The following is a 14187-nucleotide window of genomic DNA, read 5'->3' as shown; positions in this document are numbered from 1 at the left end:
TTTTGAGACAAAGGAGCCTCACCTGGCTTTCTCTACCTAACCCAGGTGTGGGAAACCCAGACAAAGAACTTTACCTTTGAAACTCATCTGGTTCCCGGGTGGAGTGGGGAAACTCCTGCCTTTGAAACCATGCCCTTCACAGACAGGAAGAGAAGTTCTTCAGTTTTTTTAATCCCCTATTTTCAGAAAGGAAAAAAGAAAAAGAAGTGAAATCATTAATATATGGTCACACAGCTAAGCCAGGATTTAATTATTAAATTAATGTGAAGATACTTTTATTTTTATATCTTAGTAACGAATGTAATTATTTTAGTTTTGTGGCTTAAAACGTATTTAAAAGTTGGAGTAGCGCAGAAAGGGTTAAACATTTCTGAATTTGAAATGATTTCAAAACTCTGGAATTGTGTTTTTCTGTTTTTGGTTAAATCAGTTCATTTCTGCTTCAGATTTATTTTTATATACCACTGAAAGATTGTTATCTAATAGACTAAATTGTCTATTGCCAGACTTTGGAGATGAAAAACTTAAAGAAGTACAATAATATAAAATTACAAAGTAAATCTGAATAAAAGTTGTCAATTGTTCTTTGCTAAGTATATTTGATGCCAAAATATTGTTCTGAAAATTTTAGTCAGACAAAACTTTTTTTCTTTATAATATCTAGGTTGGTTTTATTGAGTTTTGGTGATTTTGTAATCATATAGAGGAAATGTAATTACGTAGAACTTTGTGGAAAGCCATTTGGGTTTAGTGGATGAGTCGATGCTTTGTTTTATCTTAGTGTAATGGATAAATTGGTTTTTCATAGTGTAATGGAGAGAGGGCTAAAGAAGAAGCAATTACACATTTTGAAAAGCTCTTTGAAATTCTGGAAGAGAGGAAATCATCTGTTTTGAAAGCAATTGACTCATCTAAGAAACTAAGATTAGACAAATTTCAGACTCAAATGGAAGAGTACCGGGGACTTCTAGAGAACAATGGACTTGTGGGATACGCTCAAGAAGTGCTAAAGGAGACAGATCAGTCTTGCTTTGTGCAGACAGCAAAGCAGCTCCACCTCAGGTATTCTTCTTACTTCTAGCTTTAGAACCTCTTGAGCAATGTCATTAAATGCTGCTGTGTACTCTCACGTTAGCTCTGAGTGGTACTTAATACTGTGTTAATGTGAGGTACGCCTTGCTTCATTTTTAACTTGAATTTTGAGTGAAGTGTGGGTTTTCTCTTGTTAATCATGTTGCAGATATTTAGTTTGATTTGCAATCTTAAATAATCATTTTTATATAATATCTGTCTGCAGAATACAGAAAGCCACAGAATCTTTGAAGAGCTTTAGACCTGCAGCTCAGACTTCTTTTGAAGACTACGTTGTCAATACCTCTAAACAAACAGAACTTCTTGGAGAATTGTCTTTTTTTTCTAGCGGTAAGTCTTAATGAAGGCAAAAACCTCATTCTTTTTGTCTGAATTTGTATTGTGTTGAAGAAAACACAAGTTCTCCTAAGTTTGACAGTATAAAGCGGTATCTCACTTGCCCAACGCCACCGTACCATCCTGAGATCATACCCTATTTATGTTTTTATAACTATGTTTTTATTCATAAAAACTATGTTCCATTAAACAATGTTTAAACATTGTATAAATAGCATTATGCTGTGTGTATCCTTTTCATAAATTTTCTTTTTAGAAAATTAACAAATATTTGTTAATATAGGAAATTTTGGTTTAAAGCTGTATTTTAACTGTTTGCAGTATTTCATAATTAAATAAATAATTTTCCTGCTAAGAGACTTTTTTCTGTTTGTTTTTTTTCCTTTATAAGCAATGCTGTATCACACATCCTTGTCAGAATTTTGTGGGGCATGTGTATGTGTGTTTCTTGGACAGAAACCTAGACATAGAATCTGCAGGCTGTTTACATTGCTATATTAGTTTGCTTGGGCTGCAGTAACAAAGTACCATAGACTGAGTGGCTTAAACAAATTCATTTTCTTACAGTTCTAGAGACTATAAGTCAGAGATCAAGGTGATGGCAGGGTTAGTTTCTTCTGAAGCTTCTCTTCTTGGTTAATAAATGGCTGTCTTCTCCCTGTGTCTTCACATGGTCCACCCTTTGTGTGTGTGTGTGATCTAATCTCCTCTTTTTTGTAAGGACTCCAGTCATATTAGAGTAGGGCCCACTGTAATGACCTGATTTTAATTTAATTTCCTCTTTAAAGACCCTATTTTGAAGCACAGTCACATTCTGAGGTGTGTATTGGGAGTTAGGACTTCAACTTGTGAATTTCTAGGGGTGAGAGGTGGGGTGTGGGGGACTGGGGGAGGATGTAGAGCAGCCCATAACACTTGCTTGTGTTTGTATTTTGCTACCCCCTAGCAGGTAGGTCTTCCTTGCCTTTTTTTCCTCTTTTCTTACCTAATTCCTCTCTCGAAGGTTTCTCTTATAGTGATGGTGAACAATCACAATACTTACAAAGTAATTATAGTGTACTTACTTTATAGGTACAGATTTGTAGATTTGTATATTAATAAAGGAAATTTGTCTTGTTAAAAGTTTAAAACTCTGAAGGATTACTGTGACCTCCTTTTGAAATGTATACCTGAATCTGATACCTATTATGACTATCTTTTCAAATATGTATTTGTCATCACTTAAAATGCTGATTGTATTTCATATACTATACTGTTTCCAAAATGTATATTTGAATAGTTTATATACATATTATACTATATATATATATATATATATATATATATATATATACGCTTACTTCAGAGTCCTAGGTCCTTCCTCCCTGTGAATCCCAAAATGGTTGCTGGAAAGGTGAGGTTGAGGGTGGGTAATCCTGGGTTATACCAGTGTATAGCAAGGAATCACTAAAATGGATGGATGAGAATGGGATAGTCGTCACCTAGCTTCTGGCTGATGGATCTTCCCCTTACCTTTTGCTACATGCACCTTTTTCTTTTTAGTAAGCTGTGTTTCAAAAAAAGACAGAAAAAGGGTATGGGGTAGGTGGCATACTATTTGTGTTATTTTGTAACTTTTTTTTTTTAATTTTAAAATTATTTGGGATAACTTTCCAGATCTCGTTATGGCTGCATAACATTCAGTTGTATAAATGCAGCATACACAGACATGCTTATACATTGGGGAATAAGGAGAGGAGAGAGACTTCTGCTTCTTATTTCATGTCCTTCTCTGTGATTTGACATAAATATGTGTGTGTAGCTTTTATAGCTTATTGTTCCTACCATATGTTTCCAGCAGTTAAGCTTGGGAATTGCTCTATAGAAAGGACTATGCATATGTACAAAGATTTAGCTTTTAATTATTTTAGTGAAAAACCAGAAACCTTTTCCAAAAATAAACAGTTAAATGTTGATATGTCCATGTAGTAGTGTACCTTTGAGGGGGAAAACACTGGCAGGATCTATACAGAAAGGTTATAGTAATTACTTTTGAGTTACTTAAAATCTTTTAATATGTATTTTTAAGTTTCTGATTTTCTTACAAAAATATGTATCATATTCAGAAAACTTAATTTGCTTTGCAACTCTACAGAATAAAATATGAATATGGAAAGAAGTGATATAATATTCATTGAGTGGCCAGGTGCGGTGGCTCATGCCTGTAATCCCAGCACTTTGGGAGACTGAAGCAGGCGGATCGCAAGATCAGGAGATGGAGACCATCCTGGCTAACATGGTGAAACCCCATCTCTCCTAAAAATAGAAAAAAATTAGCCAGGCGTGGTGGCACATGCCTGTAGTCCCAGCTACTTGGGAGGCTGAGGCAGGAGAATCACTTGAACCTGGGAGACAGAGGTTGCTGTGAGCCGGGATCATGCCACTGCACTCCAGTGGGCAACAAAGAGACACTGTGTCTCAAAAAAAAAAAAAAAATGTATTCATTGAGAGTTTGATATTCTTACCAGACAAATCTTAAAATAATAGTTTGTAAGAGCTTCTGCACAGCAAAAGAAGTAATCATTAGAGTGAACCAGCAAAAAAATATACAAGAAAAAAACAACCCCACCAAAAAGTGGGCGAAGGATATGAACAGAGACTTTTCAAAAGAAGACATTTATGTGGTCAACAAACATGACAAAAAGCTCACCATCACTGGTCATGAGAGAAATGCAAATCAAAATCACATTGAGATACCATCTCACACTAGTTAGAATGGAAGATCATTAAAAAATCTGGAGACAACAGATGCTGGAGAGAATGTGGAGAAATAGGAACACTTTACACTATTGGTGGGAGTGTAAATTAGTTCAACCATTGTGGAAGATAGTGTGGCGATTCCTCAAGAATCTAGAAATAGAAATTCCATTTGACCCAGCAATATTACTGGGTATGTACCCAAAGGATTATAAACTGTTCTGTTATAAAGACACATGCACATGTATGTTCATTGTGGCACTGTTTATAATAGCAAAGACTTGGAACCAATCCAGATGGCCATCAATGATAGACTGGATAAAGAAAATATGGCACATATACACCATGGAATACCATGCAGTCATGAAAAAGGATGAGTTCACGTCCTTTGCAAGGACATGGATGAAGATGGAAACCATTCTCAGCACCCTGACACAAGGACAACCAAACACCACATGTTTTCACTCATAGATGGGTGTTGAACAATGAGATCACATGGACATGGGGAGGGGAACATCACACAGTGGGGTCTGTTGGGGGGCTGGGGGAGGGGTTAGGGGAGGGATAGCGGGGTGGGGAGGTTGGGGAGGAATAACATTAGGAGAAATACCTAATGTAGGTGATGGAGGGATGGAGGCAGCAAACCACCATGACATGTATGTATCTATGTAACAAACCTGCAAGATCTGCACATATACCCCAGAACTTTAAGTAAAATAAAAAAAATAATAGTTTGCTTATGGGACGACATAGATAAAAAATTTCAAGTCCTGGGTTGTTACTCAGTAGGTAGAAGGCATGTGGTTAAAAAAAATTTACTTGTGGTTTTGAGTCAGTTTTTGTCTTTTTCATTCTTCTTTCTCCTTTCAGTTACAAATATAAATATATCTTTTAAATACAAAATATATGAAAATATTTAATACAGTTTTTTGTGTATTATAAATTTAGAAAATTATTGGACAGTATAGAAATAATTAAATATTGCTTATATATCATTTTTATTGAGGAAAAACACAGGTTTTAAAATATCAATATTTTAACATTGTTTTCTATTTCATAATTCTTTCAGGCATAGATGTGCCAGAGATCAATGAGGAACAGAGCAAAGTTTATAATAATGCGTTGATAAATTGGCAACATCCAGAAAAGGATAAAGCTGATAGCTATGTTCTTGAATATCGGAAGATCAACAGAGATGATGAAATGTTGTCATGGAATGAGGTTGAAGTGTGTGGAACAAGTAAAATAATTCAAGACCTGGAAAACAGTAGTACCTATGCTTTCAGAGTAAGAGCTTACAGGGGTTCAATCTGTAGTCCTTGCAGCAGAGAATTAATTCTTCATACTCCTCCAGCTCCAGGTATGGTGAATATCAGGGATAAAAAAATCACAGAGTTGCAAGAGACCTTGATAAAGTAGACTAGACAATATCTCCATGTAGACCTGCAATGAAACCAGCTTTTGTTTTTAAGACTCCGAAGAAGTAGCTTCTATTCCAGCTGGGATTTAGAAATTAACTGAATACTTGAATTTTTACCTTCTAGACTGAGAACAGGATTAGGCTTTAACTGATGTCAGATAATGAAAAATATGCAAAAAATTTGGGTGAGCAGAGCTATTAAGTTGGGATTAAAATAGCATAAATGCTACCTTAAAAGTTTTAAGTATATAATTCTATAGTTTTGGTTAGTTTATGGAAATGTCTAAAACACAGGATCTAGGTAGGTATTTTTTTTTAAATATTGGTATAATATCCTAAAATATAATTTTGATTTAATCTAATTCTGATTTGTCTGGATGTTTTAAATTTAACTTGGCAATTCTCAGCTAATAGGGATGGAACCCATTTATTAGAACTACATGAATAGCGTTTCCTCCTGTGCTAAAAGCTCCTCATACCGTCATCGTTCCCTCCCTTTCCAAGTAATAAATCCACTGACACTACATATAGAGCACCGAAAGATTTTTATAGAGTGAGAATGACTTTAAAGTTTTGTTGATGCTCACTGTGATGTATCCATGAACAAGGGATATTTAGAAGCAAAGTTGCGCTCAGTCTGGTTAGGAGGAAAACGTTTTCCCCCTTCAATTTCTGCCTTAGACATACCTTTAATTGTATTTTAGATCCACTGCTCCCTGCCTCTTTTTAGTGGCTTATATACCCATATTTTCTGCACTCTGACTTTTCCTTTTTTGTTCAAAATAGAAAAGCACAATTTGTTTTTCATGCACATTGTGGCTTTTAAAAAATTGGAATACACACATACAAAGTTGGCTAAAATTGTATTTCTTGAATTTTAATAAAATCCAATGGAGTTTTGGGATAAATTTGCAAGTATTAAGTAAATATTTTATGATTTATGCTATTTCCACTTCCTTTTCCAGTCTTTTTGACTGAAAGTGGAAGAAAAACAATCCTGGACAGAATGCTGTTTTCAATCACATAGTGGAAGGGGGAAGGAGGAGAGGAAGTGCTAAGGGTTGTCTTCCATTTTCTGAGAGAAGATACATGACTAGGGTGACCTTTTAAATTTATTTTGCAAACTGGGAGACTTTTTGAGATTGAGAGGAAGCACAAATAGATCATGCCCAGAAAATAGGCATTAGCAGGAAGAATAGCCGGCTCACATGTGGTTAATGGCTGTAGTTTGCTAGCAGCTTCTTTTTGGAAGTGGAGTCTGCCTCTGTCACCCAGACTGGAGTATAGTGGCATCATCTCAGCTCACTGCAACCTCTGTCTCCTGGGTTCAAGCAATTCTCCTGCCTTAGCCTCCTGAGTAGTAGCTGGGATTACATATGCGGGCCAGCATGCCTGGCTAATTTTTATATTTTTAGTAGAGCCAGGTTTCACCGTGCTGGCCAGGCTGGTCTCAAACTCCTGACCTCAAGTGATGTGCTCATCTCTGCCTCCCAAAGTGCTGAAATTATAGTCATGAGCCAGCATGCCCAGCTGCTAACAGCCTGTTAAAAAACAAACAAACAAACAAACAAACAAAAAATATACGTATATATATAGTGAGAGAGAGAGGAAGAGAGAGAGGTGGGTCTCACTGTGTTGCCTAGGCCAGCCTCAGACAACTCCGGCCTTCCACGTAGCTAGGACTAAAGGTGTGCATTACCATGCCTGGAGGTCATTTATAAACTTGTGAAGTAAAGATACAATTTATCATCCTAACAAACAATTTTTAAGTATACAGCTCATTGGCATTAAGTACATTTATAGTGTTGTTCAGTTATCACCACTTGTATCTCCTTAACTTTCATTATTCTAAACTGAAACTCTGTACCCATTAAATAGTTAACCCCATTCTGTCTCTCCCCACAGAATGGTAACCTTGATTCCAATTTCTGTCTCTATCAATGTGCCTATTCTAGGTTATCTCATATAACTGGAATAGTGCAATATCTGTCCTTTTACGTCTGGCTTATTTAAAGATTTATCCATGTTGTAGCATCTGAATGTCTTTTTAAGACTGAATAATTTTCTATTGTATGTATTTACCACATTTTCATCTTTTGATAGACTTTTGGATTGTTTCGCCATTGGCTAGCAACCAATTTTATGCTTAATATATTTGAGTTGATATAGACTTATGGGAGTGGTGTTATCTCCATTCTGTAAATGAATAAATTAAAGTTTGCATCAAACTCTAGTTAAATGCGTGAGCAGGGATTCAAACCCAGATCTCTCTCAACCCAAAAGCTGTGTTTTTGTTTTGTTTTTTTTGTTTTGTTGTTTTTTTAATACACTGTCCCATGTTTCTTATGTCTGCCATGTTGGTTGAAAAAGAAAAAGCTTTATTAAAATAGCTAAAATATCCCAAATTAACAAAACTTACAATAAGAAAATATAGATATTTATGAAAATATAAAACTCTTTATTATTTACCTTTAACAAAGATAAAAGAACAAATTCAGTAGTGTGAAATACCTATGATAGATTTGCTATCTCTATTCCAAAGAGCCGTATATGTCCATTTTCACATATATTTAAAATGTTTTCATCTGCTTTTTGAGATTTCCGAAGATTTTTAGGTATAGAAAATATACTGGGTAAGATATATTGCGAAGTCGGCTTTTGGATTGTTATAGTTGTCTGGGGTAGTGTGATACCACCTTCCCTCTTCCTGCCTCTTTTCAGTAATTTCTATAAGAAAACCTATTAGATTTAACAAGTTACAGCAATGATAATTTTTAGACTGATATTAATTTTAAGCTCTATTTAGTTTTCAGCTTCCTCTTTGATGAAAAATGTGGCTATAATAACGAACACCTCCTGCTGAACTTGAAGAGAGACCGTGTAGAGAGTAGAGCTGGATATAATCTTCTGCTTGCTGCGGAACGCATCCAAGTGGGTTATTACACAAGCTTAGACTACATCATTGGGGATACTGGCATTACAAAAGGAAAACACTTCTGGGCCTTCCGTGTGGAACCGTATTCATACCTGGTAAAAGTGGGAGTTGCTTCTAGCGATAAACTACAAGAATGGCTCCGTTCTCCTCGGGATGCAGTTAGTCCAAGGTAGGTTTTTGTATTGATCTAGAGCTTGATAATTGTTTTTAAAAGTAAGTCTGAACATAGATTTGGCTCTATTACATTTGGAGTATATACTTCTTATTTCTTAAATTCAAGTATTTTGGCTGTGAAAAGGAGCCAGGTGTTTTTATAATCACACATTGAATAAAGAGAGTTAGCAGTTACTTTTTAACATCATGAGAAAATAAATCTGTTTTGGATATCTCTTGATTATGATATAGCTTCACGGTTTTAAATTTTGAAAGTCTTTTACATGTTACCTAAATTATGTGATAAAAATTACCCATATATATAACACAATGCCTCTAATTGTTATATTTCACAATTAAGTTGTTCTTTTCTTGTGGGACACAGTTTCTTTAAACTTTCCCATAAGTCCTTTTCAGAATTGGGTCATAGTAGACATATTTCCACAACAAAGAATTCCAGTTTGTTAAGAGATTGACTAATGAAGATTGTACAGTTTAGTTCTTTTAAATGGAGTAAGGTCAACTAGCTTTGAAAAATAATTTTTGACCACTTACGTGAACAGTATCCCAAATTAATCTGAATGATAGGAAAAGCTTTTTGCAGAAAGATGAGAAATTTATATAATGCTGAAAATTGTAACAGTTAAACATAGTGGCATGCCCACTTGATAGAATATTAGTATTAATGTTTAAAAAGTTCATAACATGAGAGATACTAGAAATGAAAAAACCTAGTAAACATTGTTGATGCAGTATTATCCAAAATATATGAAAAGCAACATATGCATATTGAAAAAAGTGGGGAACATGTATCAAAATTTTCCATAAGTTTTTATTGTTTTATGATAAAGGTGAAAAGCATCATAACCTTTGTTTGCTTCATAGATCCATGTAGAAATCCCAAACAGGAAATAGAGTTCTTAGGAGGAGAATTAAACATGCTTTTTTCTCTTGCATTGTTTTACAGTGCTCATTTATTTCACTTAGCCTGGTCATTCCTTGGATTAGGGCACACATCTTGTTTTTGTATTTCCTTATACAGTCATGCTTTAGTTTAACAACAGGAGTATGTTCTGAGAAATGTATTGCTAGGCGATTTCATTGTTGCAAGAACATCATAGAGTGTTCTTTTTTTTGAGACGGAGTCTTGCTCTGTTGTCAGGCTGGAGTGCAGTGGTGCAATCTCAGCTCACTGCACCGTCTGCCTCCTGGGTGCAAGCGATTCTTCTGCCTCAACCTCCTGAGTAGCAGGGACCACAGGCTTGTGCCACCATGCCCAGCTAATTTTTGTATTTGTAGTAGAGACGGGGTTTCACCAATGTTGGCCAGGATGGTCTTGATCTCTTGACCTCGTGATCTGCCCACCTCGGCCTCCCAAAGTGCTGGGATTACAGGCATGAGCCACCATGCCTGGCCATAGAGTGTTCTTACACAAACTTAGGTGGAATAGTCTGCTATACACTTAGGCTATATGGAATTGTCTTTTGGTCCTAGAATACAAACCTGAAGAGCATGTACTGTAATGAATACTGTAGGCAATTTTAAGGCAACAGTATTTGTGTATCTAAACATAGAAAAGGTGTAATAAAAATACGTGATAAAAGATGAATTGTATACTTTCGTGGGGCACTTACCATGAATGGCGCTTGCAGGACTGGAAATTCTCTGGGTGCATCAGTGAGGGAATTTGAAGGCCTAGAACATTGTTGTACACTACCATAAACTTTATAAACTTTGAATTTTTAAAAAAACTTTTTAACTCTTTTGTAAGAACACTTAGTTCAAAACACAAACACATTGTACATCTATAGAAAAACTATTTTATACCCTTATTGTGTAAGTTTTTTTCTTTTAATTTTTTTAATTTTTAACTTTTTGAGCTTTTTGTTAAAAATGAAGACAAACACAATAGCCCATCTAGGGTCAAGATAAGCAATATCACTGTCTTCCACTTCCATGTCTTGCCCCACTGGAAGATCTTCAGGGGCAGTAACATGCATAGAGCTGTCATTTCCTAGGATAACAATGCTACCTTCTGGAAAGCCTCCTAAAGGGCCTGCCTAAGGCTGTTGTACAGTTAAAATTTTTTTTAATAAGTAGAAGGAGTAAATCTATAATAATAATAAAAACATTGTATGATAAATACATAAGCCAGTAACAGTCACTTATTATCAAGTATTACATAATGTGCATAATTGTGTGTAATTGTACTTTTATACACTGGTGGCACAGGTTTGTTTACACCAGTATCACCACAAACATGTAACAGGTAGACTTACAGGTAACTTACAGGTAACCTAACGAGTAGCCTTACAGTGGCTACCACATCAATAAGCAATAGTAATTATTTTATTTGAGACAGTGCCTCGCTTTGTCACTGAGGCTGGAGTGCAGTGGCGCAATCTCAGTCTACTACAACCTCTGCTTCCTGGGTTCAAGTGATTCTTGTGTTTCAGCTTCCCAAGTAGCTGGGACTACAGGTGTACACCACTATGCCTGGCTGTTTTTTGTATTTTTAGTAGAGACGGGGTTTTGCCATGTTGGCCAGGTTGGTCTTGAACTCCTGGCCTCAAGTAGTCCACCTGCCTTAGTCTCCCAAAGTGCTGGGATTACAGGCATGAGCCACTCTGGCCAAAATATTTTAGTTTTATCATAATCTTATGGAACCACTGTTGTATATGAGGTCTGTTGTTAACTGAATTGTTATATGGTGCATGACTGTATATGATTGTTGCTATAAAAATTTAATGTTTGACCAGTTCCTTCACTGCCTGCTCCCTCACTCTTTGGAAGGCCAAAATTATCCATGATTTTCTAGGGTTACCCTTGTGTATGTAACTAAGTAAAAACAGTGTTTAATGATGGAATTTGGGACTGAGTCTGTGGTATAATTGTAAATGACAATATGTTATTTTTATGTTTTTGATTTCATTTTAATAGAAAGCTTTTGGTGTAAAGATTATTGTAACTTTACATCAATATGTATTACCCTGTGAAAATATTTTGAAGGTACTTAGACCTGTGGTTGAAGATACAGATGCTTTGTATATTATGTTTCAGATATGAGCAAGACAGTGGGCATGACAGTGGAAGTGAGGATGCCTGTTTTGATTCTTCACAACCCTTTACCTTAGTTACTATAGGCATGAAGAAATTTTTTATACCCAAGTCACCGACTTCTTCTAATGATCCTGAAAATAGAGTTCTTCCTATGCCAACATGCATTGGGATTTTCCTTGACTATGATAAAGGAAAAGTAAGTTTCTATGATATGGATCACATGAAATGCCTTTATGAGCGCCAAGTGGACTGTTCACATACACTGTATCCAGCATTTGCATTAATGGGCAGTGGAGGAATTCAGCTTGAAGAACCCATCACAGCAAAATATCTGGAATACCAAGAGAACATGTAGTTGAAACATCTGTTGTGACTCAGGATAAAAACTATGAGCAAAGCAATGCCTTAGCGTTAACCTTTGTAACTAATTACATATCGCTGAGTGATCTGTCACCACACTTGTGTTTGTGTATGATTCATCTTGAAATACAGAAAACCTAAACAGCCTGTGTCTTTCATGTCATTGTTCTGCCTTTCACAAATGATGAAGTGAAGACGTTCTTTCCAAGTTAATACCGAAACGGTTAACTTTGCAACTGGATTGTCTTTTTCTTTATGCACAGGATGTCTAATTTATTTATGTCAGCTGGTGTTGCTGACACTTTTATTATGGGGGGATACAAAAGTATTTATTATGCTTCTCTTGTGTTTGATGTGTTTTTTTTTTTAATATCATGTTTATGTCCTAAGAGAAGATATTTTAAAAATGCCTTATGGATAGGAATTAGTATTAAGCAGTGTGTCTTGCATTTCTTTTTAATAGGAAAACAAAGTTCTAGATAGATAAAAAGAAAAATGCCAAAAAAAATGGTAGTATATTTAAGTGGAAAATTATGTATTTTAAACAAGTGTGTGACTATTAAAAGTATATTGCCTGGAAAAGGAATACTACTCTTTTGTTAAGATCACAAACTGTATTGTTAAGGACATTTTTAAGAGTCTGCTTAGCTGTAACACTCGTTTACCGGCATGAGTAGTAAGCATGGTTTCTTTTGCAGAAGACACAAAGTTCTCAGCTAACACATTAAACTTCTCACTTTATATCCTTTTTTTCAGATAAATTTATCTTCAGTTTTTCTTATCTGTGAAAATATTTGTTCTTATGTCAAATAATTATTTTTCAGATTATATTGGTAAAGATGGACTGATACTAAAGTCATATTTATTCTTTTACCCCCTTATTGTGTTTTGTGCTTTTCAGTGTTGGCACAATTATTACCTGTCAGGTTTTCCTGGTTTATATTTACATGTTTGAAAAGTTTATTATATATTTTAGTAGCATTACATATAAATTTTTATAACATTGTTCACTTGTGTAGCATTTTCTGTTTCTCCCTGCTAATAAGCATTTCTAATACAAGCCAGTAAAAATGCAAATGTACTTAGAAATGATAACTAAGATCACAATGACTATGTACCCTTTAAAATATCTTTTAATTCGAGGAATTATATTCTATCTAAACTGTGTGTCTTGTTTTTGAAAGACATTCTTTCAGGTAGGTGGTTTTTATTTAAACTACTCATTTTTTTGAAGTTAAAATGTTCAGAAACTACTGTTATTCATTGTAGCAGTAATCATTTGTGAAATGCTTTTGACGTGTTTTAACAGAGTAACCAAAACTTTTAGGCCTGTTTTTTTGTTGTTTGTTTCTTTTTGTTTTTGGTTGTTGTTGTTATATTTTTAATGGAAATCTGTTACTCAGGCTGGTAGCATTAAATTAGCTTTTTACCCTCAAGTCAAGTAGAAAATATCATGGAGAATTTCATTGTTTAGCAGGCTGTTACTTTCCCATATATGAACAGCACTTTATGATGTAGGCTAAGCTAAGCAAATAACGCCGTGTTATGTGGATCATTGTGCAATAAAGCTGCAAAAGTCACATTTGTGGTTCAGTTTGATACTCAAGCCTTGTACAAGCACATATCATGTAGACATTTTTAAATATGAAGCTTTAACAGGAATAGGATAGCCGTTTCAAATATTGTACAATTGTAAATAAATTGTTTAGCTGTGTTTCTTTAATTTTTAATAAAAAATTAAAAAGAATTCAAGTGTAATTATTCAAATCTGCATTCCAGGAATTTTTGCTATGTTTACATGAAAAGTTGAAACAAATTGTTTATGCAGAGATGATTAGCTGTACATATTAGCTCAGAGCTAAAGATTTATATAAAATCATTTTGAACATTTATTAGCTTAATTTCTTTGGAAGTGATTATTAGAAAAGCTTAACATAAGCCGGGCGCGGTGGCTCACGTCTGTAATCCCAGCACTTTGGGAGGCCGAGGCGGGTGGATCACGAGGTCAAGAGATCGAGACCATCCTGGTCAACATGGTGAAACCCCGTCTCTACTAAAAATACAGAAAATTAGCTGGGCATGGTGGCGCATGCCT

General features: G+C 35.1%; 1 protein-coding gene across 4 annotated transcripts in view; it reads left to right on the top strand.

Annotated features, from left to right (window-relative positions):
- TRIM36 (tripartite motif containing 36) overlaps positions 1-13839 on the top strand; it is a 62285-nt gene extending 48446 nt beyond the window's left edge. For 2 of the 4 annotated variants that reach the window (XM_037744413.1, XM_037744415.1), the window contains exons 7-11: positions 809-1062; positions 1298-1422; positions 5234-5524; positions 8391-8688; positions 11733-13672. In XM_037744413.1, coding sequence (XP_037600341.1) covers positions 809-1062; positions 1298-1422; positions 5234-5524; positions 8391-8688; positions 11733-12087 — 1323 coding nt within the window. In that variant the 3' untranslated portion in view covers positions 12088-13672. Of the gene's footprint in view, positions 1-808; positions 1063-1297; positions 1423-5233; positions 5525-8390; positions 8689-11732 lie in introns of all 4 variants that reach the window. The other 2 variants (XM_017544888.2, XM_017544886.2) reach the window with 2 other exon arrangements.
- Positions 13840-14187: the final 348 nt, after the last annotated feature.

Source organism: Cebus imitator, unplaced genomic scaffold (assembly GCF_001604975.1).
Source record: "Cebus imitator isolate Cc_AM_T3 unplaced genomic scaffold, Cebus_imitator-1.0 Scaffold173, whole genome shotgun sequence".
Classification (NCBI taxonomy): Eukaryota; Metazoa; Chordata; class Mammalia; order Primates; family Cebidae; genus Cebus; species Cebus imitator.
Note: the sequence above shows the minus strand (reverse complement) of the source record. Positions and strands in the feature narration are given on the sequence as shown.